We start from the raw sequence: 26,674 nt of genomic DNA on the forward strand, positions 1-26,674 counted from the left end.
TACAGAGTTTAAAATTTATCTTGTTCTAAAAATAAGCTTGTACTGTACATATAACCTCAATGGCCACTTTATTACGTACACCTCCTAATCAATTGCTGTTTGCCATCATATCTGCCTTAATTCTTCATGGCAGAGCTTCAGAACCATTCATCAGATACTTTGAATCATATTGACATGATTGCATCATAAAATTGCTGCAGGTTTGTCAGGTGCAGATCCATGATGCAAACCTTATATTTCTCCAAATCTCAAAGGTGCTCTGATGGCCTGAAATTTGGAATATTGAGGCCAATGCACCACAGTTAACCCATTGTCATGTTCAGCATACCAGTCTCAAATGATTTAAACTTTGTGATGGGCTGGATTAACTTGCTGGATGAATTGTTTGACACACTTTGGTCAAACAAAAAAGTATGGGCAGGTTAGCAGTAACATTTAGGTAGGCCGTCCAGTTGGTACCAAAAATATTCCTCACACAAGTATGCTACTCAATGGTTTTATACCAGGCAGAATGGTTCCATCCCTAAAGTCTGAATGGTTCACCTGACTGAAAATCAGACCAGGCAATACGTTTTCAGTCCATTATTGTTCTAATTCTGTGTTTCTGTGAAATATAGTCTCATGTTCCTGTTCTCAGCTAACATAAGTTTGCCTGGTTTGTTTATGTGTTGTAGCCCATCTGCTTCAAGGTCGGACATGTTGTAAGAGTGGATACTCTGCATACCTTGAACCAGTACACTCATTCTTCTCTGATATCAAGACACTATTTTTTACCTACACCCCTGTTTTGATGGGCTTATTTTTATTAGGAGGCAGTTCAACACATGTATATGGTAAAGTGACCAATAATGTTTAACAAGACTTAATTTGTACTGCATGAAGTCAGGTTTTTAACATTTTATCACTAAACATCCTCTAAATTTTAACCCAATTATCTATAAATGCTTTCAACAAGTTGCTCAGCATGAACCAATGCTTTCCTGATATTGCTGCTTAACCAGACAGACAACCTTTCCCCGTCGCCTCAAATCATTTTCCCAGATGTCCCATGTTGTATTTCTCCAGTTTCTCCTGGCATCCATTTGTCCTGCTTATTTGGTGTCCCTACGTTTTGCTAGTATAAAGCCTATTCCGCTCCCCTAACATTGAGTCCTGGTATTACTTCATTGTATTGAAGTCATTATATGTGCTAAATTCTGATTATTATGTGATTCATTGTATGCGTTTATTTTTCTAATAAAAATATTTGACATGTTCAAACCAAGGTGAAAAAGTATGAAAGAGGCCAGTGAAACTTTTTGAGTTCTTCACCTCAGCAGAGCCACAGGCTGTTTGCCTCCATGCCATGTGGTATTGATACAGTAATTTGTTTCAAAAGAGCCCAGAGAAAATATTGAGCGCACATAGTAGACATTTATGTAATTTTTTTTATTTGGGTTTATGGAATATTAAAATTTTCTGATAGCGTTGGTTTAAGTTTTATTTTGCTGTAAGCCATAATCATGAAAATTTACAGAAATTGAAAGTATTATGGACATTTGAGTGTAATGAATCAATATGAGTAAGAATATTAAAATAGCTTTTGGGAATCTACAAATTTCATCTGTCATTATTTAAATTGTCTTTTGACCACAAGAGGTCAGTATAATTCCTTTTTGTGTGACCAAAAGTTTGCATATTTTGTCTTTAAACATCAATTTGATTAGCTTCTCTATTGTAAAACCATTTTTATTTGGCCTGTAATGTCATTTTCTATTAGTCGCACAGTAATTTTGGACTCTATGCATTGTTATTATGTTTTAAGATTTTTGAATAGAGTTCTGTTGCAAATTAAAGATTTCTGCTTTTTAAGGTTGCTACAGTGTCTGAAAGATCCCGTATCATGGAACTTGAGAGAGACCTTTTACTGCGCAACAGAGAAGTGACCGGCCTGAAGCTGCGTCTTGAGATGCAGCAGAACTCTGAGGACCCCAGCGGCACCCTGTCCCCTATCCTGGAAGAGAACAACTGTCTTAGGGATCAGCTTTTAGCTGAAGAAGCTAAACACCAAGAAGAGGTCAAGACATACAGAGAAAAGCTGGAAGCGCAGGAAAAAATCCATAGTGAGGCGATTGCCCAGCTTCAGGCGACATCTGTAATGCTGTCCAGTGACAAAGATCAGCTCCAGATGCGTTTAAGCCAAGCAGAGAAGGACAATGCTGACACAGTTGAACTGTGGCGTTCAAAGATGGAGTCTGCCATGGAAGAGCTAAAGGCAACTTTGACCACTGGTGCAGATACTCAGATAGAAGAGCTTGCAGAAACCAAAAGTGCTCTGGAAAGGCTGAAGGTGGAGCATGAAATAGCTTTAGAAGAGGCTGCATCCAAACACAAAGCCAAGGCCTCAGCTTTGACCCAGGAGATGGAGGCACAGCTGTCGTCTCTGTCTGAGGAAAAGGAGCGACTGGAGGAGTCACTGCGGTCCAGTGTTGAGAAAGCAGAGGAGCAGCACCTGGTGGAGATGGAGGACGTCCTTGGAAAGCTTCATGCAGCGGAAACCAGAATAAAGGAGCTCGAAGAAAAAGAAACCAGGCTGGCACAACAGTTTCAGGACGAGAATTCAGAAACCAAAGAGCAACGGGGAGAAATGGCAACTCTACGCAGCCAGTTAGCACAAAGTAACCAGGAGTGTGTGGCTCTGAAGAGTGAATTAGAGGAGCTCCAGAACCAAGGAGATGGCAATAGTGCAAAGGTAGGTTAGAAAATGCCTCTTGATTATGCCATGGTTCTGTATTGTTTTTTTTCTTCTTTTTTCTCAGTGTTTTATGAAGATAAACCTTTGCTTATTGCAGGTTGTGGAACTGAGCTCACAGTTGGAGGTTAAAGAGCAGGAAGTGGTCATCTTACAAAGGAGTCTGACTAAGCTACAAAAGCAGAGGGATGTCATGGAGAACGAGATTAAAAACCTGGTGAGGTTCATAGAATAGTGCTTGTGTTTCTCTTTGGGACTTGATTGACTTAATTCTCCATGTATTCTGTGCTTCTGCCACTACAATGCCTTCTTGTTTCACTCTTGTCATGTATAATGACAAAACAAATTACATTTTTATTCTCCCCCAGAATCAAAGGATGCGGCGAAGCACAGAGGAGCTGAATAAAGCTGTTGAAACAATGAAAGGTAACAGATATAGTCATTGTGGGACACGATACCCCTAATGTTTTACTATGAAGAGCAAATAGCTTTTTCCTTTTAAGCTTGCTTGGATTAAAAACATGTTTTGTTTTGGACAGAAACAATTGAGAATCTGGTTAAGAAGAACGAACACTGCGCGTCCTTAGCTAATGAGTCAGAGACCCTAAGAAGTCAGCTTGCTGGTTAGCAGATTGAAACTGTGTTTGTTCTGAGCTGAATAATTTGTAGTAAGGTTGTATCAAGCCAGTATTATGTTGTAGTATATTTTGTTTTCTTCCCATTATAACAACATTTAGACCCTCAATCAGCTGGCCTTGTTTTTCTTTAGTAATGGAGAGAAAACTGAAGTCTGCAGACGACAAGCTTGAGCAGTTGTCAAAGGACAAGAGCAAGTTGGAAAATGATATTTCAGACATGATGAAGGCATCTGGTGACAATTCAGTCCAGGTCACAAAAATGAATGAAGATCTCAAGCTGAAGGAAAGGTAGTGAGATTAAATATTTCTTAAATGTTAAAATGAGTTTGGATTTAATCTACTCGTCATTCAGAATTTCAAATCTGTTTTATTTGCTGTGTAAGAGTAGTTGTTCAATTTTGTAACCTGTTAACGCCTTTGACGTTCCACAGGAGACTTGAGGAGTTGCAGAATCAGATGGCAGAGGAAAAAGAGAAAGTGGCAGATTTGGAAGAAAAGCTCCAGAAAGAGCAGACCAGCAAAGGGCATGAAACAAGTGCTCTTCAGGAGAAGATAACTACCTTGGTTAGTATTTCAGAAATGTAACAAGTATTTGAACGTATTCTGTTTTACGCTACTAATCCATTTAAATACTTCCACTTCTCAGTATTTTTGGTGTGATTTGACTTGAAAACTAAAGCCAGTTCCTTTATCTTCTAAAGCAATGCTTCAGAAATGTACAATCACTCTGTCAAAACATTTCAGGACTGCAGTGAACGTGTTAGATCTGGTTAGACACAATAAATGTGAAGTTTTGTTTCATTTTGCGGTTCTTTGTTTGCTAGGAAAATGCTCTCAAACAAAGCAAGAGTCAGGTTGAGGATTTGAGGGCCTCGCATGAGAAATCCCTCTCTGAGGCCTCCGAGCTCCATTCGAAGGAATCTGAGAGTCTGCAAACACAGTTTGATCAGTTGAAGATGGAGCTTTCCTCCTCCCAGGACAAAACTCGAGAGCTGGAGAAAACTATGTCTGAGCTGCAGACGTACAAAGAACAGGCTCTGGTAAGCACTGCTTCAGAAGTATATAAGAGGAGTCGATACGTTTTAAGAGATTCACTGGCATCGTGTTTAAAGATTAGCAGGGTTTATGATATTTATGACCTATAAGGAACATTTGTAAAAATCTAAATGTTTAACAAAGTCTCAAATGGCATATTATTTGTAGACATTAAATACATCTATTGTTTTGTTTTTTTTTAACTCCAAAGCATAATGTGAACCGCAGCTTTAAAAAGCATCAATTTGGTTTAAATGCAATTTTGTTATTTTTACACTATTATATTTTTAAACTCATTTACTTTCATCGTAATGATTCGTAAAAAAAAAAAAAAAAAAGTGCCAGGAAGCGGGTAGAGTGACTGAACTTTTATAAAATAGTGTCTTATGTTTGATAGTTTTATCAATTTTTTTTGTCAAAAGAAAAAAAATGGTACGGATTAAGAGAAATCCAAAAACAGGAGACTGGTTTTGTTACACCTACACTGTGAATGTGTTCATTGTTGAACACATTCACGTTTTTGTTACCATTGTCACCAGTAAAATTTTCAAAGCAGCTCCAGCACAGCAGCTATTCATGTCACGTTATATTTATTATTCTTTTTTTTTTTTGCATGACTCTCGACTTGGTAAGCTATAACAACTACCACTCATTTTCACTTGGAGGCACCATGTTAGTAGCGGGTTGGAAGCTTTTTGACCTTCAGAACTATCATAATTCATAACGGCACAGATTCAACAAGCTTTTAGATGTTAGTCAATATTAACATATCAGGACCTTCCAAGTGAATGACAGTACTCAGGCAGGCTGTGGTGATAACACAAAGCCCAGTTGGTGCCGTGGAGCTAAAAGCACCAGAACAAAATCTACCCCACACCATTACAGCACCAGCCTGTTGACAAACCGCAGAATAAATCTTTACACTGAGCTTCCCAAGTCTCTTGCATGTGAGGGAGTGGGCTTTAAAAGGATGAGTCAACTGTAAGTTACAGGGGGGCTTATTTACTTTTTGTGAAGGGCTTATTTTGGGATTCCTTTGACCCTGCTTTTTCTGTGGAAAAGTTTTCCTTGTGTGCAAAATTGTGCAGCATTTCTCTTCATGATTTATTTTGCATTTATTTATGGATTGCCCTGTGTGTATATCCCCTTTTTTCACCTTTTATTTTTCCAGCGGCTTTCTGCTGAGCTTGACACCTACAAGCATGATGTTGGCAGTATGTCAAAAAAACTGGATAAGCAGAGTCTTGATCTGGAAAACATGTTAAAGCAAAGTGAAGATCATAAAGCTGAGAAAGACGATCTGGAGAGGCAGCTTTCTGAGATGCAAAGTAAACTTTCTGTCACTGAGATTAGTTGCAAGGAGGTTTCAGTGCAGAATGAAGAGCTGCTGGCAACTAATAATAAACTCACAAAACTTCAAGAGGAATTACAGACCAATACCAAACAATTAGACGAAGAGAGGTCTTCACTGAAGAAGGAACTGGAGAATCTCAAACACCTGCTGCAGGAAGCAGAGACCGAAAACAAAGAACTGCATCGTGGTGAAGGTGAATATTTGACTCAAATTAAGGAGCTTCAAAGAGAAAATGCTGAGATGAATGACTCAGTCTTAAAGAATCAATTAGACGTCAAGCAAACTGAGTCTAAAAATAAGCAGCTGCTTGAGGATTATGAAAATGTTTGTAAAGAGAAGAGCCGGCTGGAAGAGGACCTCAAGGAAACTGAGTCAAAACTCACCAGCGAAAGAGATGATCTGATATCGGAGCGTGATTCTGCAAAAAATGCTCGGAAGTCTCTTGACGCTAAAAATGCTGAGCTCCAGGAAAAAGTGAAGTCGCTGAATTTAGAAAAAGAAGATCTTAAGATGAAGAATGTGCAGCTCCAGTCTCAGGTAGAAACCCTGACAAACGAGAAAGCCGAGTTGTCGTCTGAAGTCGGTGCTGCTTCTTTGGAGAAAAACAACCAAGAGGTGGAGAAGGAGGAGCTCAAAAACAAACTCAGCCAAACCAAGAAAGACTTGGAGAGTCAAATTCATGAATGTGAAGAGCTTAAAGCCTCTAAAGCCAGCTTGGCCCAGATGCTTGAGGAGTTTAAGACGAACAGTCAAGTGACAGACTCTGAAAGGCTTACCTTGTTGCAGGAAAAAGAAGACCTGCTTGCATTCCAGAGGAAGGTGTCTAGTGAGAAAGACAACCTTTTCAGGGAGCTGCAAGAATTGAAGGAGACGCTCCATGTCCAGACAGAACAGTTGTCCCTTTCTCATGAAAAATATAATGCGGCGTTGTCGTCTTTTGAGCAGGAGAAACATGCATTGCGTCTGCAGAACTCTGAAATGGAGATGATACTTCATGACTTGCGTAAAGAAAAGATGAGCTTGGATTCAGCTCTTGAGCAGCAGAAGACGGATTTTGAGCGTTTGGAGGAGGAGAAGGGAGAGTTGGAAGGAAAGTATACCAAGGCTTTATCTGAGAAGGAGAGTCTTTCTGTGGAACGCGAGAAGCTCGCTGGTGATAATCGCACAACTCGGGGCCAGTTAGATGGTTACAGCAGAACCAATGCTGATCTTCTACAACAGAAGAGTCATCTGGAAACAACGCTTGAAGACATGAAGCGTCAAAAACAGGAGCTGGAGACCAAGATCACCACTCTGGAACGAGAAAAGACTGACCTAGAGAATAAACTACAGAAACATTGCTCTGATATTGAAATTCTGGAAAAAACCAAAATTGAACTTGTTGTTGATCATGATAAAGTAAAATCAGAGTTTGAGAAGTCCAACTTAGAGCTTTCTCAACAGGTAAATGACCTTAAAAAGGATCATCATCATCTTCAGTCTCTCCAGACTGAAGCTGAGCAGAAAGCCCATTCTTTCCAGAAGGAGAACAAAGTTCTGCAGCAGGAAGTCCAGGAGTTAAAAAAACAGATAACATCTTTGTCAGAGGCGAAGGACTTGCTTGAGATGACTCTGCAAGCTGAAAACTGTGAAATCACTAAAGCAAAAGCAGACAAAGATGGTTTGTCTAAGCAGGTTGAAGAACTTCAAAGCACTTTGTCCAAATTAATGCAGGAAAACGAAAACATACATTTTCACCACAAGAATGCTGATGAACAAAACAAGTCTTTTAAAGCAGAAATGGAATCTCTGAAAGAACAATTAAAGCAGCAAGAGCAAGAAAACTTTCATTTGGGTCAAGATAGGGAACAGCTGTCAACTAGGCTTGAGGAAATGGACAAACAGATGACTCTATTGAGATCAGTGAAGGAAGAGCTTTTGGCCAGTCAGTCTGAACTGAAGCAGGAAACCTCTTCGCTTTGTGCCAAAAAAGAGACATTACTCACTGAACAGTCGGAGCTTCTTAAAAAGGTGGAGTGTTTGCAGGCAAGCAACAAACAGCTGGAGGCTGAACTCCTGGCCCAAAAGACTGAGAAAGAAAACTTTGAAAAACAGTACAAGAATGCGCTTGAGGAGGTGTCTGCATCTGCTGTGGTGAAAGAAGAAATATCCTCCAGCGTCACACAGCTGTCTGCTCAGAAGGAGGCCCTGCAGGCTGAGAGGGATGAAGCCGTCCAGCAAGTCAGGGAGCTTGAGTTGCAGCTAAATAACGCAATTTCTAAGCAGCTTGAGGTATTTCTCCTCCAGTACTAATTCTAGTGGTGCTGGGGCTTTGCCACCTTCACATTGCATGCTTGTTAGTTCGTCTCCCTTTTAATTTCACCTCTTAATTTTCATCCTCCATTTACTAACCTTTATTGACTACCCTTAGCTCCCAGCTTTTGCCTGTGGACTTATAACGTGAGCTAATTATGGGCTAATTTAATTTTAGTTGGACATTGAACACCTTGTTGGAGCCAAACATTTAATGCAGTTTATTAAATGTATTAATGCAGTGATGGTCTACTGCTTCCTTTGACAGTAGGAAGTAGTGATACATTTTCTCAGTCTCCGTTCTGAGGCCACAGGTTGCAGTAGTTATGGTGGTAATTGTCAACAAAAGTTTTGAAAAAATACAACGTTCTAATACATGTCGGAAAGTGTCAATCTGTTAATCAGTGATAAAGTGTCTCAATAGAAAAGCATGTTGTTAATTTACTTATTAAATTGAAATAATTGTATTATAAAAATATGCACTTGAATATGGTTTTCAACTCTCAGATCACACAAGAATGAGATTCTATAGCTTTAATGTCAGTTTGCTGGTTTGATTTAAAGTTGCCCATCTCACTAAGTGTCTTAATCCTGCACTGCTTAGGCCTCTGGTAACGCCGCTGATGCTCTTGAGCAGCTCGTAAAGGAGAAAGAAGCTTTGCTGAAGGAAAAGAATGAAGCTCAGTCATTGGTGGAAGCACTGCAGCACTCAAAGGATGAAATTCAGACTCAGGTAAGAGACCTTCATGGTCAGCGATGCAATATTTCAGAGGTGAACTTGCTTCACAGGTACTTTGAAACTTTCTATATGTTTAAAACCTACTTTTAGATTTTTGAAGTAATAAAATATTTTTATTTTTGGACAAAAATCCTTATTATTTTCAACTGTTGCTGAATGTATTTTATATCAGAATCCACATCTGGTTTGAAGACATCAAGTGCAGCACACATACAAGTGCTAATCGTGAATGTTTGTAATCACCATTCCAAGGTGAAAGAGCATTTTCTAAATTTACTTTTACACTTCAGAGAGAGAGCGTCAATCTCTTTCTGGTAAAGAACCATTAGACTTAGTGGAGCCGACTCTCATCCCAGCTGCTTGACACTCAACTGCAAACCACACCAGTGCATGCTGAAGGTAATGGCCTGATAAACCCAACATCATCTGCAACTAACAATGATCTTGAGCTTTCCAACCCCAACTCCCTTATTTTCAATACCAAAACTTAAGTTTTTGTCCATGAACATCACAAACCGGTTCAATGAGAGGAGGCGGTTCTGATAGAGTCCATCTCTGGAGACAAACAGAATACCTTTGGGACATGTTCCTAAACCTTTTCCAGATCCTCGAAACACATGTAATCTGGAGAATTGAACTTCCATGGCCCCTGAGGCAATTCTCTAATAATAAAGATCTGATTAACCCTCCCACTGTCGAGACAAAAGCCACATCGCCACAAAAGCTCCAGCTCCTTACGTGCCAGTGAGGAGACATTCACTGTCTCTAAAGACAAGTTGTGTCACCAGGAGTTGGCGTGCAACACCTGATTGCCTTCCTGCACATGGCTAGGCCCCACAATCTGACTGAGCCTGAGGAGCCAGACACAACCACCAGGAACTTGTTGGTTGGTGATCTCCTCCACCTGGCCTGGATGAAGGGGGGAGCTCTGGTCCTCCACATCCAGGCAAGGTTTGACTCACCATTTCTTCTGAACTACTGGAGGACTCATGGTATGGCCCTGTTGCCGAGGGAGATTAAAACAGGAGTCAAAGCTCGGAGCAACTTGGCCCTCATGATCATAAGGACTGAAAAGCACTGCCACATTGAGGTTGGGACTCAGCAGAGACAGGCAGCATGAGGAAGAGTTCAATGAAATGATCTTTTAGCTTTAGTTTTCTTGTTATTTACATATCTTTTTTTGTGTGCTTGTTTTAGCTGGAAACAGCAAGGAAAGGGAATTTAAAATATCAAGAAGACCTGGACACAACCAAAGAGCAGCTTTGCACAGAAACACAGAGGCTGAAGAGTCTTTGCCAGGAAGTGTGAGTCCACTCATCTTGGATTGTGTGAATTTTCCAAGCTAGAAGTTATTTTAAATCCATCATACATGATTTCTGGTTTGAACATGTTGTCAGCCTGTCAGTAATTTCATCATTTTATGTTTCATAAGTGAGGAGCTTAAAGAAGCAGCATCTGTGACGTCGCAGACTCTGCAGATGCTTCAAGAGGAAAACAAAAGGCTGTCTCAGAGTCTGGCGAACAATCAGGGAAATCCGGTGAGGGTCGTTGGTACTGGCATTAATATTGTTGCTGTACTGCATTTATATGTAACAACTGAAATCAACTCAGCGTTTTTAAACTCCAACCTTTTTTTTCACCAAAGTTAACTGATGAGCACTCAGAACTCAAGAAAGAGCTGGAAGAGTTGAAAAAAAGGTAAACTAATCATGTTTTAATCGCTCCAGCATTGTCAGATAATTACACAATTATACTTTTTTCAGAGTTTTTATTTAGAAAAAAAAAACTTGCATGGTTCCATGAGATTTGGCATTTAATAATGTATATTGTGCTCAAATGAATGGGTGATTTATCACACTTCTTTTCCTTCAAAGCCTGCCAAATAACCTCTTCAGGTACTTGATGCTTTCAGATATCATGACTTGTCTGCAGTCATCTCATAAGAAAAAACTATTGACATGTTTGAGCTCAGCTGCCTGGCTGACTTGCTCTTTCTCATTCTTTGTTATAAAAATTATCATTAAATTCAGAAACGCAAAACATTTTTTCAGATTTGTTAAATATGTGTTTCATGCCAAAGTCGTGGCTGAGTAATATCTGCTTTTGAAATTGGAGTTTTTTCTTTGCACTGATCCTATTTTCACGGTTCTCTCCAATCAGGGAGTGTTTGGAAAGAACTGTGGATTGGACTGTGTGAAATTTTCAGATTACCAGGCTTTGTTCTCATTTCCATTTCTAAATGTTGTCAGCCTTTTCTTCCTTGTGTTTTCTCTTCCTCCTTCATCTGTTCTCTGTGTCTGCTTGTTTGCCATGAACTCACATGGAAGGTTGTTTGAAAATGAACATTCAGCAGAGTTTTTGTTTCTCTGACATGTAGCTGATACTCTATGTTTAACAGTGAAAACGCTCTGAAGGAGCAGCTAAGTAGAGAGAAGGCCGCCCTCCAGCAGTCCATTCATAAAAACAGTGCCTTAGTTGCAGAAAAGGACCAGCAGGTGGAGAAACTGAAGGGTGAGGTAAGGAAGCAATCTGACATTTCACTTGATCTTACATGTGGTTTTACCTGGTAAAATCTAAATGAAGCAAAAGGAGCTTTTCTGACATTTATCAAGACCTGCTTTTGCAATCTGTTCAGTCCTAAATGTAGCTTTTGGCGTCATTTTCTTTTTACAGCACAAACCATACCCATCAGTCCTGCAAGAGACTTCTGACAGGATGTCACTTCTGGGTCAAATAATGACCTGCTTTCATTTTTATGTGTTTACAAAATCCTCCTCCTTTGAAGATGATTATCTGGAAGCCTCTGCAGTCAGTGCTGACAAACTGACATGTTTTATCATCTTCGGAGAATCAGATTCACTTCTGTAAAGTTTATTTTCTCTAAAAGCTCCTTTAAACTTTTGCTTGGAGGTTAACATCTCATTTATGGACTCCATACATACTTTATTGAATCATAGGCAGTAATCTTATATATATATATTTTTTTCGCAGCTCCTTCTTATCTGAAAGTGAAATTTGGTTGATGGATTGATAAATGGAAACATTTGTCCAGTCTGCGTTTAATTAATTATTATTTTTTCTTTACAGTTGGTTGCAGTGCGGGAAGACAGTGCCTCTATTAAGACGCTCCAGAATACAATCGAGACTTTGGAGCAGGATAAAGCTAATCTGCAGGATCGCGTAAAGAAACTGGAGAAGGACCTCGCCATCAGGCCTGACATCAACCTGACCTCAGGTACGGCGGCATTACAAACAACCAAAGCTAGGGAGGTTTCCAGCTCAGTGATTTTATTCAGTCATTATTTTGAGCTGGAAAAGATATCGCTCTGATTTCCTTCTGTTTTCAGGAGATGCTGTTTTGGACCAGCTGAGAGAACATAAGGAGACTGCAGAGAGTCAGGTCTGGCAGTCTCACTAATCCTGAATAAAAGAACATTCCTCCTGTGTTTTTCCTTGAGTTTTCTTATAGTAACCACATTCCTATTAACATAAGACTTAAGTATGGGGCATCAGTGTGTACTAACTTCTTAAATACTAATTCATACTGCTTCAGTCTTTGTAGCTTAGTGAGAACTGGTACTGCAATAAAATGTTTTAAGTTTCATGAGGGCATGTACAGTCATGTCTGTAAAATAACTTTCAAGCATATTCTAATTTGTAGATGGTCATTACACACACAGGGATATATTTGAAGTGTTAAATTTTCAGTCAGTAATTTGGATTAAGAGTGTCACATCAGTCCTCAAGGCGTCCTGCAGCTGATTAAAATGATTGAATTACCTCTTCAGCTTGTCCTCTCTGTTCAACCAGAGAAGGACTTGAAACAAGCAGGATAATGACTGACTTCAAGAAAACCCAAAATTCACTTTCTGTTGTGTGGCGTAGACATTCAGTGCTTGTTTGGCATTACATGAGTTACTGCATCAATACGGCATGAATGATCTGCCTTGTAGCTCTGCTTGGGTAGCCTCAGGTTGCTTCAGTAGTGGCCTTTAGTTTGTCTCCGTGATTCTGTGGTCCGTCTCATCTTCCTCTTCACCACATCCCATAAATGTTCTGTGTGGGGCTCGAGGCACATGTGTTTTCAGGCCAGAACAGCAACAACATCACAATGAGCTTTATTGGCCGAGATTGTGCACAAACAAGAAAGGAAAAAAACAAAACAAAAGTACAGTCCTGGGACCATCTTGAATCTTGTATCTAAGGTGATTGGACCAGCTTTTTGTACCTTTTAGCTGTTGTTTATGAGCAAAAGGAAGTATGAAGTGTTGTAAAATCCCCCCTGGCAGAGAGAGGGCTGTGCTGACTGTGATCTTGATGAAACAGTGGACCAGCACCAGTAGATGACTCAACACCCCAAACCATTACTGAGTGTAGAAATGTCCCACTGGACTTGAAGCAGCTGCATCATCATCTGTAGAGAAGCCATTGCACCTAGTCTAGAGGGTTTACCTTTTAGCCCAGGTAAGACCCTCCTGACATTGTCTCTGGTTAAGGAGAGTCTTGGTACTTTAAAGTAGTAGTTCATCTCCTGCACACTGGGTTCTTGTGCTTACAGTGGCTCTTTGAGTTCAGACTCTAGTCACAGCCTAGTTTCCTCCAAATCCCTGATTATGGTTTTGCTTCCCAGTCCTCTGAAGCAGGGTCTCCAGTTCCAAGCCTCTAGATGTGTACAAGTTGTAGGACTCCGGCGGTCGAGGCCTGGAGTTGAAGACCTCGACTCTAAAGGAAGCAGTAATCCATGCTACTTGTGTAGCTTTTACTACCAAACTTTGTCTTCCCTCTTAACTTCCATTTACGAGGTGAGAAAATCTTTTTCAGCAACAAACTTTAGTAGTTTGCCCTCCATGTGGGTGTGATGGTCAGTGACCGTCAGCTGAACGAACAAGTTAGCCATCTTGTGTAGAACATGACATTTCTCTATTAATTTAGTTTTTATGAATTATTATTGTAATTAGTGGTGTCCTGACATATTCTAAAACACAAAGAAACTGACTTTTGGGTTTTCGTTCACTGTGAGCCAGAATCACCAAAATTCACAGGAATAAACACTTGAACTTTAGCATTCTGGGTAATGAATCGTTTTAAGTTTTCAATTTAATTCCTGAAATAATAAATTCACTTTTCAGTATTCTGATTTATTTTAGACAGAGCTGTAGACCTTCTGACGTGATCGTCTTAAGTTTCCACAGATTAATTCTGCATAAACGTCCCGTAGCCTCACTTCATCAGCATGTCAGCTCCCCCTCCCCTCATCTGTTTCTGGTCCTAAGTCATCCTGTGTATCTGTGTCTGCGATGACGTAAGTGTGATATCTGTCAGTGTGGGGCTGCTGCCGATTTTGATTTGATTTTTTTTTTCTTTCCCCTTATCTTTTTCTCTTTAAATTCGCCTCTTCTGCGCTTTGTCTGATGTTGGCATTGCTACACCTCCACCAGGAAGCGGTTTGTTCAACTTTCTCATCATCTCCATCTGTGCATGCTTCTCACTGTGACTTTCATTCACTCGAACCAAAATTCAGTTGTGTTGTCACCTAGAGATTAATCACGCTTGTTTTATCAGTACTTAAGTCGGCGATAATTACATCCCAAGGAAAACTATCTGGTGATTGAAAGGGTACCATAGATATCAGACCAATTGCTCGTTGAAACAGTCATACTGGGACATTTTTCTGACACTCCCAGTGACTCAATGCAAGCGTTGATTTATCTTAAGCTGACAACTCAAAGCAAAAAATCACCACCTTGATCATTAGAGGGAATATGGTGACTCACAGCTAATATTCCAGATATCTATGCAATTCTGGATGAATGTGGGTGGTTTTTTTTTTTATGTGGGTGTTTTTTATGTCGTGTAGAAGACGAGAAAGTTCAGCTTCATTGTGAAACGGTGAAAAGCCGTTACTGCTGGAAGTAACGGCTTTTATATACAAAACCTTTTGACGATTCAGAACCAAAATGCTCACATTTACTTACTGTACAAGTTAAGTTTATTTGTACATCACATTCAGCAACAAGGCGGTTCAAAGTTTTTTTTACACCATAAAAACCTGGTCGCCATGAAGCAAGTAATGAATTTTGTAAAGTTCATTGCTTGTTGCCATAATTAGGCAAATATACCGATCAATGTTCCAGTTAATCAGCGCTACATTCATGATCCATCCTTAAATGACAAATGAATGAAGTAGAAAGAAAAGAGTTAATATGAACAGAATTTGTTTTCAGTTCATGTTTCAGTCTGGGCGTATAAACTGAGGCAGTGGTACAATCTACGGCGCGCGTCAAACCTGAGGCCCGCCAGAAGTTTTTATGTGGCCCCCCAGTCTCTAGAAATGGAGCCCTTAACACTACAGCTGTGTGCTTAAATATTATTTTATTAATCAAATTTATTCTCCCGTCTTGGATCAAGGTCAAAGGATTTTTAGTGTTATTTAAATTCAAGAACTTATCAAACCCATGAGACGGCTGTTTATCAGTATTTTAACAGTTTGTTAGTGGATAATTTAATCAAATGTTTCTGTCTTTTAAAATATTCCTGATGGCCCAAAATTAAAGTTTAACATCCTCGATCTACGCAATAAAATAACAGTGCATATAGTCGGTGGCAGGAATGAAAATATAACTTTAAAATGACTTCAAATTATAATAAATTATTGTTCAAACATACTCTCAGATAATACATCTTTTTATTTATCACCTCTTTATTAAATGTACAATTTCTTCCACGGTCAAAGTTTTGTCTAAAAACAGGTCAAGTCTCATAAGAGCTCGAGTTGCTTAAGCTGTAAAATCTCCTTCGTGTTACTTTGTTTCAAAATGTAAACAATAATGGTCTTAAAATGGACCTAAAACATGTTAAATTCATGTCACTGACGCCTACAGAGACCCTGGTAAGAAGACTTGTTCTGGTTTTGTTTTACAAGAGGCAGAAATGATGCTCCGGGTTTGTTTTCCCTGCAGGTTGAGTTCTTGAATTCAGTTATTGTCGACCTCCAGAGGAAGAACGAAGAGCTCAAAGACAAACTGGAGAAAATGGCAGCCGCTGCCCTCAATGGAAATAGTCCAAGCGAATTGGATCATAAGTAAGTCCTTGTCAAAGCAGATTATCTGGATTTATTTTTGGGCCCTGACAGAAACTCAGAGAGGTGCCTTTATTTCCTCCTGCAGTTATGACAAGCAGCCAGAGAAGAAGAAACTTCCTCCGAGGAAGTTCTGCGACATTTGCGACTGCTTCGATCTCCACGAGACGGAAGACTGCCCCCTACAGGAGCAGACGCCCGACTCCCCTCCTCACACCACCTACCACGGCAGTAAGGGTGAAGAGCGGCCATATTGCGACACCTGCGAGGTCTTCGGCCACTGGACCAAATCCTGCACCGACGACCAGACCTTCTAAAGCCTTTTCTAAAACCGTCGTTCGCACAATCAATACATTTGCACATCTTGTTGGTCGCGCCGTTCTCTTCCGGGTCTTGGCTTGTATGCATCTCTCATGCTTGTTTTTGCCAAGCATATTTGCTGTCCACACTTGCCTTGTAGAAGAACGGCTCTCTGCACATTTCCCGAACATTGAGGTTACAGAAAGCTGCAGCGGTTTGTCAACTGGGAACGACTCTGGAGGGGGAACGTTTCTGGTTCTGGATGGGTGAGGCGGTGGGGGAACGCGGTGGGCTTCAGTTTAGTTAATTTATCAGTATCCGACCACTGTTTGCACAGATTGTCAGGGGCTACAGAGATAATATAGTATCTTAAACTATGTGTATCTGAAACTGTAAAATACTTGATTGAAAACAGTTTTGAGCAAAAAAAAAATTGAAGAGTTATAGTTTATTTTTTTATGCCTGGAAATAGTATGTACTTAATAATGTAACTTTGTGATGGGGACAGTCTGGAGCAGAGCGGAGAAACCCGGAGCTCTTTGGCTCCAAACTTTCGATGGTCCTTTTGAAATGGATGCTGGGAAATTTATTAAGATTCTCACTTACTGTAAACCTTTGACTCCTGTTATTATGGCCTTTTCAGGAAGTTTCTAATCAGTGAAGCTGGTTTCCTTTCGCATCAACGAATACTTTGACATTTTTGATAAGTTTTAAATATCTGTATGAAAATAAAGTTTATGGATGAATAAAGTGTCTGCATGCAGTCATGAACAGTAATCATAATTTATGTTAATTCTCAAAATCTGTAGATCTGTGAGTGAATTGAAGCCAAACCCATTGAGGTACACGCTTCAGAGCCTCACCACATATTTCTGGTCTAGTTTCAAGTGCACATATCTTACTACGCTTAAAATATTAACTGACAAATGGCTTTTTGGCAAGAGAAATTAGATTAACTCAACTATTCCTTAATATTGATGAGAATATGCTCGCTGTAAGTGAAATGATCTCCCAGTGGTGTTAGTAATGTTTCCTCAATATTAAGGAATTATTGACTTAAATGACTGTTATGTGCTGGAAAGTTGCTTATTCGCTGGTACACCTCAAATAAGACAGAATCAAGATATTTATATTAAAAACTAGACCAAAAATACTCTAAGGTTTTGTGGTTGTTTTTTTTTCTTCTTTTTCTGTCTTTCGTTTTTTTTTTGTTTTTGTTTTTTTTGCAGTGCAGAACCTTGTAAATGTTTTCGGACGGGTTCGGCTATGAAGTGCAAGGAAGTGTTTTTAAAAATTCACAAATTACGGTGTGCCTCAAGTTTCAGCCTTCTTACTTCTGATACCCCTAAATAAAATTCAGTGCAACCAGTTATTTGCAGAAACGTTCTTCTGTGTGTAATTGAATCTCTCAGTCAGGGTTTCTGTTTGTGAACGTTAGAAAACGGCAGACAAGTTGCGGAAAAGTTTAAAGCAGCATTGGGTCATGAAAGATTGTTAAAGTCTGAACATTTCAAATCGTCACAGAATAAATTATGGCTCGGATGCGAACGAGACATTCACGTAAACTGACAGGTGAGCCAAAAGAGCGTATAATTAGAAAATTATACGAGCTGAAGGTTGGCCTCGCTTATGAAGTTTACAAGAACGTCTGACTCCTTCCTACAGGGAAATTGATGCGGATGTTTTTCACACCACACTGAGGAAATGCCGCAGTGTAAATTGGTCAGCTGTGCATTTAATTTCATACCACTGAAATATAATTCTCATGGCATGAAGAACGCATTTATATATATTTTTATGAATACTTTCATGTCCACCTCAGCTCTGTGATTTAGGCGTTTTCTGCAGGCATGACGCCACAAAGCGCGTCGGACACCGTCTTCCATTTCTCCAGCTCCACACTCAGCTCCACAGTCACCGGTACCACTGGGACCGGGGTGGGCAGGACTGTGCGCTCGTCCATGTCACGTTTCTTTGCGTCTTTCCCCTTTCCTGCAGAGCAGAGCAGAAAGGCAGCAGGTGAAGCCCTGAGCAAACATCCTCAGTGACGCAGAGTAACTTTTACTCATATTTACCTTTTGGAGTTTTCTGACGTTCGAAACTTTTACTTTGTTTCTGCTTTGCTTCCTTGTCGTCCTTTTTCTTGTCCTTTTTCTTGTCTCCTTTCGTTTTCTTCTCAGTTTCCTAAAGATGAGTTAAAACAAGCTGCATGTAAACCAGGTTCCCAATCTCAGCTGGTAATTCAGTCACCTGGTTTCTGTTCAGCCTCACTGATGGGTTGTATGGACAATGCAACGTCAACTTGCCTCCTCCTGTTTTGCTGGAGGCTCTACATGAAGCGGGCCAAAGTTGCAGACAGTCTTGACCCTTTGACCTCCACTGACCAGGCTTTGCATGGGGATGTGAACTGAGTTGAGTAGTTTTCTGATAGGTGGATCGCGGACCAGTTCTGGAGGACCTTTTTTCTTTTTGGGAGGCGTTTTAACCTGAAAAAGAGAACAAAAACTTGATGCCGCATGAATGTCTTTTTATTTTAACACCATCTAACTGCACTTTTGCTTTGTTAGAAAAAAGCAAAAGTGCATATATGCATTTCATATATAAATTTGTACGTATTACAAAAACAGTTGTTTTCATAAAACAGATTAATTATACGGACTAAAAGCAAAACCGAACACTAAGAAAAATATCTCAACTGTAGAACCTGCATGAATAAAATATCAGTTTTATCAACTAAGCGTTTTTAAAAGTTGCAACAAGATACACATTTACTGCATCACAACATATCAAAAAGTTGATACAAACTTCCATATTTTCCCTGAATCCTTCCGTCTAGATACCACGATAATTCTGATTCATGAAGCAACTCTTTTTATAAATAGTTCATTTGTCTGCAAAAATGTGAACAAATAGTTAGTCATAAAATAAACGGTGCATCTGCAGTTGCAACATGAAATAAAGCCCAAAAATCAGCCCACCGTTTACATGGCTGCTAAATCCTTCTAGCTAAGTTCTACTACAATTAGAGATTTTACTTTTGTGTTACTTTCTTCCAATTTGGAGGTTTAGTTCTATCTCCTCAGCATTTACCAGCATTATCATCAGCCTCATCAAACGTTTCGTTGCTCTTCCCACACATTTGCTGTTCAGAGTTTAAGATCTGATGTCTTCAGGTGTTGCTTCAGATCGTGATTACACCAACTAGTGCAGATGAGAGTGACACATTTAGTTGTCATTCTCATCCCGTTTGGAAATTGCACACCAGGATGAACCAGGCGTGTGAAGGTGAACAAGTCTCATCATGGAACAGCAGCTGGGGGAATTTCTTCACTTTTTCCATGTTGTCACAACACAAGGAAGCAGGAATTTTAAGGTCCAGCTGAAATGCATCCGTAGGTGTGCCACTCAAATGTGAAGCCTACAAAACGATGACATCATTTTCTGGGTTTTTCCAAAATCGACTTAAAGGCTGAGTAATCTTAGGAAATATATAATTCTGATTTTGAAGCAACAAATAAATCTCTGATGATAAATCGCTTATTTGCTGTAGTAGTTTGGCTTTGCTATCAGTGAGCTCCAAACACAAGTTTTGTGTGCTTTTGTTTTTTTTAATGGTTGCAACATTCGGTTTACACCTGATCAACAAAACGGATCAATGAATCTAGCCGAGCCTGTTGTTTACGGTTTCACGGTAATGAAATAATAAACTCACTTTCTGCTCCTTCTTGCCTTTCTTCCCTTTCGGTGGGCTGGCTTTGACCTGGTGGGCTTCTTCAGAGGGCGCAGGCCACAACAGAGTCTAGAATATCAGATGCATAAAATAAGACAGGACACATTTTCCTGCCTAAAATTAAAGCATCGTGTACCTTTTCCTCCATTAGGTCGAGACGAAGTCCACGAATAAAGAACCTCTTCAGGGCTCCCAGGCAGCTGACGCTGTATGTCAGTGTATAGTTCAAGTCCGCGCACTCGGACCATGACAGTTTTGGTGTTGCGTGGAGCGGCACTTCAAAAAAAAAAGAAAAGTTAAAGAGAGAAAATGATTTTGTCACAATTTCAACAGATCAAAGAAAGCTGAACTGAGGTCAAAGTTGACACCTGATGAGGGCAGATAAAGGACCGACTCTGAAGTCTGTCGTCTGAGTAAATCACTCTCTAAGAAAAAGCCCTTCTCTGTTTTACAGAATGTATTTTTAACACATTATAACCTCTCAGTGACTAATACGATGTTTTAAATCTGTTTTTAAACCACCACTTCAGCTCTGTGGCGATCTGGGCTTGAAGACCTAAAATGTGCAAAGCTTAAAAGACAACAGCGTTCTCACGTTCAGTTTCATCAGCATTGACTGCGGGGACGGCAGTGGACACTTTTTTCCCAGTGTTTTTAACTGATCCTCGGCGTGGACGGACAGAGTCGTCCTTTGACGTGTCCGGTTTAGATTCACCGACTTCTCCCTGTGAGCGACGAGACGACAACAGGAAAAGGAATTATTGTGGATCGTAGTTCCTCAAACAGAAAAACTGCAGTTCTAGGAAAAATATAAGTATTTTGACTTTCTTCCACTTTCCTTTCATGTTGCACTTTCACTGGGTAACTGTTTCCCTTTTTGAGTCAGAGATCATTTGATACAATGTTTTTAAGACGCGAGATGACAAATGTTGGAAAATATTGTGATAGTATCTGAAACTGTAACGAAGGAGGATAATTTTATGCTTTGAATAATAATTTTTACTCATATATGAAGTTTGGTGGTTCTAACTTACCATAATCTGTTTTCTCGTGGGGAAAGTTCAGTTCTGGTCAGATGTTTATTTACAGCCATTATTGGTGTGAAGGTCAAAAAAACGCTTTTGACTTTTGACGTGGAATTAAAAACACAACTTTAGTGATTTTTGAAAACAAGAATGAGTGAATGAAAATACCCTGATTAACGTTTGGATGAAAGTTTGTCACTAGGTGACAAATTGACTGCATGTGTTTAATCTGATGCAACCAGCTGGCTGCATAACAGTAAAGGCTCACTTTATCTCAGTTTTATCAACATTAAGATAAAATTGTTGTTTTATGACAAGAAGTGGAAAAACAACTTTGTAAATTGTCCATGAAATGAGTTTTTATTGCTCAGCAATAAGGCTTTTTGATCATTTCCTGTAATTTCTTGCTTTGCTTTGACTTTTGATGATACGATGAGATAATAAGAAAAAGAATCAAGAATGAACGATAAGAAAAATAATTAAGACATTTTTTGGTTTTGTTTCTCTTTGTCTGGGAAAATTATGATAAAGGGTGGTGTAAGGAAAAGATCATTTTAAAGTTTGACATTTTTATTTGACCTACATTATATGGATTGTCTAAACGAAATCCAAAATATTGTTTGCAAGAGAGACCTGCTTTGATAAAACAACAACAAACAATTACAAACAGCAACAATATAAGTAAGAAATGAGCTAACACTCTTTTTTTTTCATGTCCTCTAAGAGGCTCCATAAATCTGTTCTAAATGATGAGACTGAACATAAAAGGTTTGACGCCCAACAAACATTAAGCTGAGGATGAAATCCTTAAATCAGAAATAAAGACATGATGCCAATCAGATGACGTTTTCTGCCAATTTTTTAGAACTGTGTTGAACTGAAGGTGTATGAAACTGAGGAGTATTAAGGATAAATCACCTGATTATCAAGCATAGGATGCTTAAAGAACTGGTAAGAGATGAAGTATTTGTAGATGACGATCGGAAACTCAGCAGCCTTTTTATCCACGTGCATCAGTGGGTCTGGTATTCCCCTCAGCCTGGTCAGACTCAGCGTGACTGATGCCACGTCCTCCACCATCTCTACGACAGCAAAGGAGATGCTGATCTCACAACAGGTTCACACACCCAATGCGCTAAATGGGACATTTTCATTTCACGCCCTCACCTTTCATCCTGGCCAGTCCGAAGAAATTATACCTGTCCTCTGTGGTGAGCCAAGAGGAGTCCAAGCAGCTGAGCTCCGGGAGGCTGTCCACGGTGAAACCTGGATACGATGGCGCCATTGTGAAGGGGTTGCCCTTAAGCGTCAGGGTCTTGAGGCAAGGCAGAGTTTCCAAGGCGGACACCAGAAATTTCTGCTCTTGGAAGTAACAGTTGCTGAGGTCCAAACACGCCAGACGGGGCCTGAGGGCGGAAAGAGTCAGGAAGTTTTTCCCAAAGCAGCAGCACAACTCGCTGCAGTTCAACCGTTACATGCTGCAGCTTTTTTTTTTTAAATAAAAAAATATTTGTTAAAACTGTCAATATGTCATGAAACTGTAATGTGAGACAGACAATCTATGAAAAATATTGAGCTCTTCTGCCTTCTCCCTGCTTTCACGTGAACAAATACACTGTTCTGCCAGACACAGCCAGTCAGAGGCAGAAGGAGGGCTGTCAATCAAGCTCGTGCATGTGCTGTTTAGGCTACAGTCGTGAATGCTTGGCCACCAGTCATGAGGAAAATTATAAATCCAAAAAACTTCACACAGGAATAGGATCAACCCCAAATGCTTTCATGAGAACAGATGATGAAAACTGAGCTGAAGAAGGCGCATGTCAAACGGCGTGTTAACTTTACTGGTCTTCAGTTCCTCTGCCTCGTTAATAAAAGCATGCTAACATTTTTAAGAAAAGGGTAAACTATCAGAGCACCTCGGTTTCCACATATAAACACTAAAAAATGGCTTTTCCTGAACAAATATTGGTAAAAAATACAAATAAATTCAATTTATGTTGATAGATTATCTCTGTCCAATCTGAATGAGGTTCAGGAAATTCAGAAAAAAACAAAAATATGTGTAAAACTGCCAGTGCACCGCAGGGCGCCACAGGAAGTCATTTCTGCCTGTTACCTTCAGGCTTTACATGCACAAGTCTTTGCTAATTGATTAAACAAAAAAGCAATTTCCCTTGGGGATCAAAAAAGTATATTCTATTCTATTCTGTTTTGTTTTATTCTATTCTATTCTATTCTATTCTGTTTTGTTTTATTCTATTCTATTCTATTCTATTCTGTTTTGTTTTATTCTATTCTATTCTGTTTTGTTTTATTCTATCTATTTGTTTATTCTATATACTATTCTATTCTATTCTGTTTTGTTTTATTCTATTCTATTCTGTTTTGTTTTATTCTATTCTATTCTATTCTATTCTGTTTTGTTTTATTCCAAAATGTTTGCTTGCTGTGTAATTACTAAATTATATGAGCTATACAAACAATAAATCTGCTGTGTCTCATTGACTTTTTTTTAACTCACTGAGTGATCAGTGATTTCATACAAACATGAACTCTTCTGCTGAAGGCAAATCAAAGAGTCCCTGGGGTTTCTGCCCCCGTCTTCGTCTCCGGGCTTCAGTGGGAGTTCCCTCTGAAATCTGCTGTCAAATCAGAAAAACCTACAGCGCAGTGAAACATGTTGGCATTACGGGCTTTCACATCCTGACCTCATGAGCAATCAAAAAGCCCACAGTTGTAACTGAGCTTTCTTTTGACCTGGTTTTGGGTCACCTCTTTAAAAACCGAACAACTTCCTGCATGTGCTGTGTCTGTATACATATATTAACCATTGTCTTCCTGTAAGATCGCAGATGTCTTGATGGGAACCCAGGCCGTTTGATCCGAGGCCCAGGTACTGCAGCTGAGGAGGCGGGGAGCTTGCGAGGCCTCTCAGCGAAGACAATCGATTTGCACGCAACTCCAGAATCTGTAGAAGAAAAAAAAAAAAAAACAACACAAAAAGAAACAACTTAGCTTTCAATCAGATAGTCATCTTAATGTGTTGCAATATCAGCCTTTACGCACTCATCTGAGGACCTGAGATGAGTGCAAAAGTTTTTGGCCCTTAGTTTGAAGGGCCGATAACCTTCAGACGTCGTACGTAACATCGTGTGACGTGTGATGGCATCAGGAGAATCCCTTTTGATGTAATGTAATGCTTCCTGCTCTGCGTGATTAACTGTGACGCGGCTTTTCCTAACGTGGAAACTACTGAAACAACATTTTATCTGATGAACGCAGAGCGCCGATGCACTCTGACGTAACACTGCGACGTGCCTTCAGCGTGCTGGGAAGATGCTTGGCAGGGATTTCTGAGATCAGGTTGCCGCTCAGGACGAGCTCCTCCAGCTTCGAGAACTTCAACAAGCCTTCGTCAATACACGAGACCTGAGAGAAACAGATGAAATGGCAAAGTTTATTTGTTAGTTAGTCCCTTTCCGCCTGATGAACACAAACCAATGTCTGCTTGGTTTGGACCCTTTGCTTCTGTGCCCATTTCATGTTTTTTGGCAATCTCATACTATCTCAGCAAATTCATGCATCATTTTAACGCTGATTGAGTTGCACAGATGTTTTTACTGCATCTTGTTCCAACAACACTTCAGTATGTATTTCAGTTTTTGCAATAGATGTGCCTTCGGATACATGCTGGAGCTGCACAGTGCAGCATTTGCTCGGACCGCTGAAGGTTTGCATGGATGCTTGACTTCTCTTTGACTATTCTGCTGCTTCTTCCCATAATCCAAAAATATGCATTTAAGATTATCTGGTTACTGCAATGGGAATGAGTATGGACAGATGAAAATTTTATAAACAAAGGTCTATCGTTCCAGTGGACAGACAACAAATTATTACGAATTAAAAAAAAAAAACCTGTCCAAAAATGATTTCCATTTAAAACCATAATCTCTCATGCACTCTTTGGTCACTTTATTAGGTACACTTGTTCAATTGTTGGTCAAAACAAATCATATATCAACCATGGCTTCCTCACATGGTAAAAGAAGGTTCACACTAAGCATCACAGTGGAGAGGAAAAGAGTCACTTTGTGAATCTGAATGTGGTTGGCCAATTTCAGAAACGGCTGATGAAGTGCTTAAAAGTGATTGTCAGGGCCTGTGATTGAGCTAAAGCACAGTTTGGTTATTCGGCACGAAAATCTCCCAAACTACAAGTCCACCTCTGATTAGCTAAAAAAATAATAATAAATTGGAGTGGACCAGTCAAAGTCTGGACATAAATCTAGATAATGTTTCAGACTCACCCATGGCAAAACCAGTTTTTATTTATCTGAGAACTGCTAGTTTATTTTCTGGGCTTATCCTGAGAGGTACGTTTGTTTGATGATTGAAGACATTCAGTTTGACAGCTAAGCACATTTCTGCTGGAGCCTTTTGCTGAGACAAATCCTCAACATCCCCTGAATCCATTTGCTCATTTATCTAAATGCTCATCTTGCACCGATGATGTAAAACGAAATATGCACATTTTTGCCAGTGATTCGTATCGTTTTGAAGTATCTCAGGATGAAATCCCGTCTGAGGCGCTTGGGTTCCGTCACGGCCAGCTCTCTGAGCTCTGCAGCCTGAGGGCTCCAGGAGTCGCTGTACATCCAGGGGGACCGAGGGTACCTCAGCAGGTCCAGCAGGACATCCGGGGACTCTGTTTCCGCTTCGTCTGGACCATTTTTGGTCCGTCTCTAAGATCAAACACACACACCCACACCCACACACACACACACAACATCAGAGTGGTGCAAACCTTGAAGTGAGGACACTGACAGTGAAAACTCACCCAGGGGCCATTCCCGCAGGGGAAGTCGGTCAGACAGAGACGCCTGATCTTCTTCTCTATCGCAGAAAAGAGAGTTTTTGAGTCCATGAGGTTTACCTGAACCTGCTGCTTGCTTATTATGCCGCCATTTAATTGGCGCGGCCTTTAATGAGCCTCGCCGCTGTTTGTTTACAACCCTTTCCCCGTATCCAGGCAACAGGAGGAGCTCTGGCCAGCAGCGCTGAGGCGGTTTGGAGGGAAAACCTGCGCGCGCGAAGACATGAGAAGACATGAGAAGACATGAGAAGACACGAGAAGACACGAGAAGACAGGAGAAGACACGAGAAGACACGAGAAGACAGGAGAAGACATGAGAAGACATGAGACATGAGAAGACACGAGAAGACACGAGAAGACAGGAGAAGATACGAGAAGACATGAGACACGAGAAGACATGAGAAGACAGGAGAAGACAGGAGAAGACACGAGAAGACAGGAGAAGATACGAGAAGACAGGAGAAGATACGAGAAGACACGAGAAGACAGGAGAAGACACGAGAAGACATGAGAAGAGAGAAGAAGACAGGAGAGGACACGAGAAGACAGGAGAAGACACGAGAAGACATGAGAAGACATGGCGTCTTCTCTGTTTTAAGGAGCGAAATGCTGCGCAGGTTTGCAGAACCTGCAGGAGCGACTTGATGCTGACGTGGTGCAGAGGCTCATCAACACATATAAAGAATCTGCTCATAAAATACTGACTGGTGATTAAAATAGAAATAAAGCTGAAAAAAAGAAGTTTTTGTAATAAAAGCCACGATTTGAAAGGTGGCAGGGCATCTGTATAAAGTTTCATAGGGCTCTGTAATCAGTTTCAGGAAATGGAGGGAAAAAGAAACTTAAAAATATGGACGCCTGGTATATTGAAAGTGATGT

The 26,674-nt window shown here is 40.1% G+C and overlaps 2 protein-coding genes across 6 annotated transcripts in view; one reads left to right on the forward strand and one right to left on the reverse strand.

Moving 5' to 3' along the window:
* The window catches only part of clip1a (CAP-GLY domain containing linker protein 1a), a 28,001-nt gene extending 10,462 nt beyond the window's left edge, over positions 1-17,539 (forward strand). For 3 of the 5 annotated variants that reach the window (XM_055048742.1, XM_055048744.1, XM_055048741.1), the window contains 16 exons: positions 1,853-2,731; positions 2,832-2,948; positions 3,100-3,157; positions 3,271-3,354; positions 3,501-3,657; positions 3,801-3,933; positions 4,194-4,409; positions 8,655-8,783; positions 9,987-10,093; positions 10,222-10,327; positions 10,435-10,487; positions 11,188-11,305; positions 11,877-12,024; positions 12,137-12,189; positions 15,749-15,870; positions 15,956-17,539. In XM_055048742.1, coding sequence (XP_054904717.1) covers positions 1,853-2,731; positions 2,832-2,948; positions 3,100-3,157; positions 3,271-3,354; positions 3,501-3,657; positions 3,801-3,933; positions 4,194-4,409; positions 8,655-8,783; positions 9,987-10,093; positions 10,222-10,327; positions 10,435-10,487; positions 11,188-11,305; positions 11,877-12,024; positions 12,137-12,189; positions 15,749-15,870; positions 15,956-16,184 — 2,709 coding nt within the window. In that variant the 3' untranslated portion in view covers positions 16,185-17,539. Of the gene's footprint in view, positions 1-1,852; positions 2,732-2,831; positions 2,949-3,099; positions 3,158-3,270; positions 3,355-3,500; positions 3,658-3,800; positions 3,934-4,193; positions 4,410-5,575; positions 8,030-8,654; positions 8,784-9,986; positions 10,094-10,221; positions 10,328-10,434; positions 10,488-11,187; positions 11,306-11,876; positions 12,025-12,136; positions 12,190-15,748; positions 15,871-15,955 lie in introns of all 5 variants that reach the window. The other 2 variants (XM_055048745.1, XM_055048743.1) reach the window with 2 other exon arrangements.
* A 343-nt stretch (positions 17,540-17,882) lies between these two features.
* LOC129371895 (leucine-rich repeat-containing protein 43-like) lies at positions 17,883-25,935 on the reverse strand. The gene is made up of 12 exons (XM_055048748.1): positions 25,760-25,935; positions 25,452-25,664; positions 24,241-24,351; positions 23,751-23,890; positions 22,090-22,328; positions 21,841-22,004; positions 20,493-20,622; positions 20,034-20,173; positions 19,880-19,966; positions 18,474-18,653; positions 18,243-18,351; positions 17,883-18,159 (listed from the first exon to the last, which is right to left on the reverse strand). Exons 1-12 carry the CDS (start codon positions 25,844-25,846, stop codon positions 17,999-18,001), a joined length of 1,761 nt encoding a protein of 586 aa, XP_054904723.1. The 5' UTR covers positions 25,847-25,935; the 3' UTR covers positions 17,883-17,998.
* Between the last annotated feature and the right edge of the window lie 739 nt (positions 25,936-26,674).

The sequence above is a fragment of the Poeciliopsis prolifica genome, unplaced genomic scaffold (assembly GCF_027474105.1).
Source record: "Poeciliopsis prolifica strain line A6 unplaced genomic scaffold, Auburn_PproV2 SCAFFOLD028, whole genome shotgun sequence".
Taxonomy (NCBI): domain Eukaryota; kingdom Metazoa; phylum Chordata; class Actinopteri; order Cyprinodontiformes; family Poeciliidae; genus Poeciliopsis; species Poeciliopsis prolifica.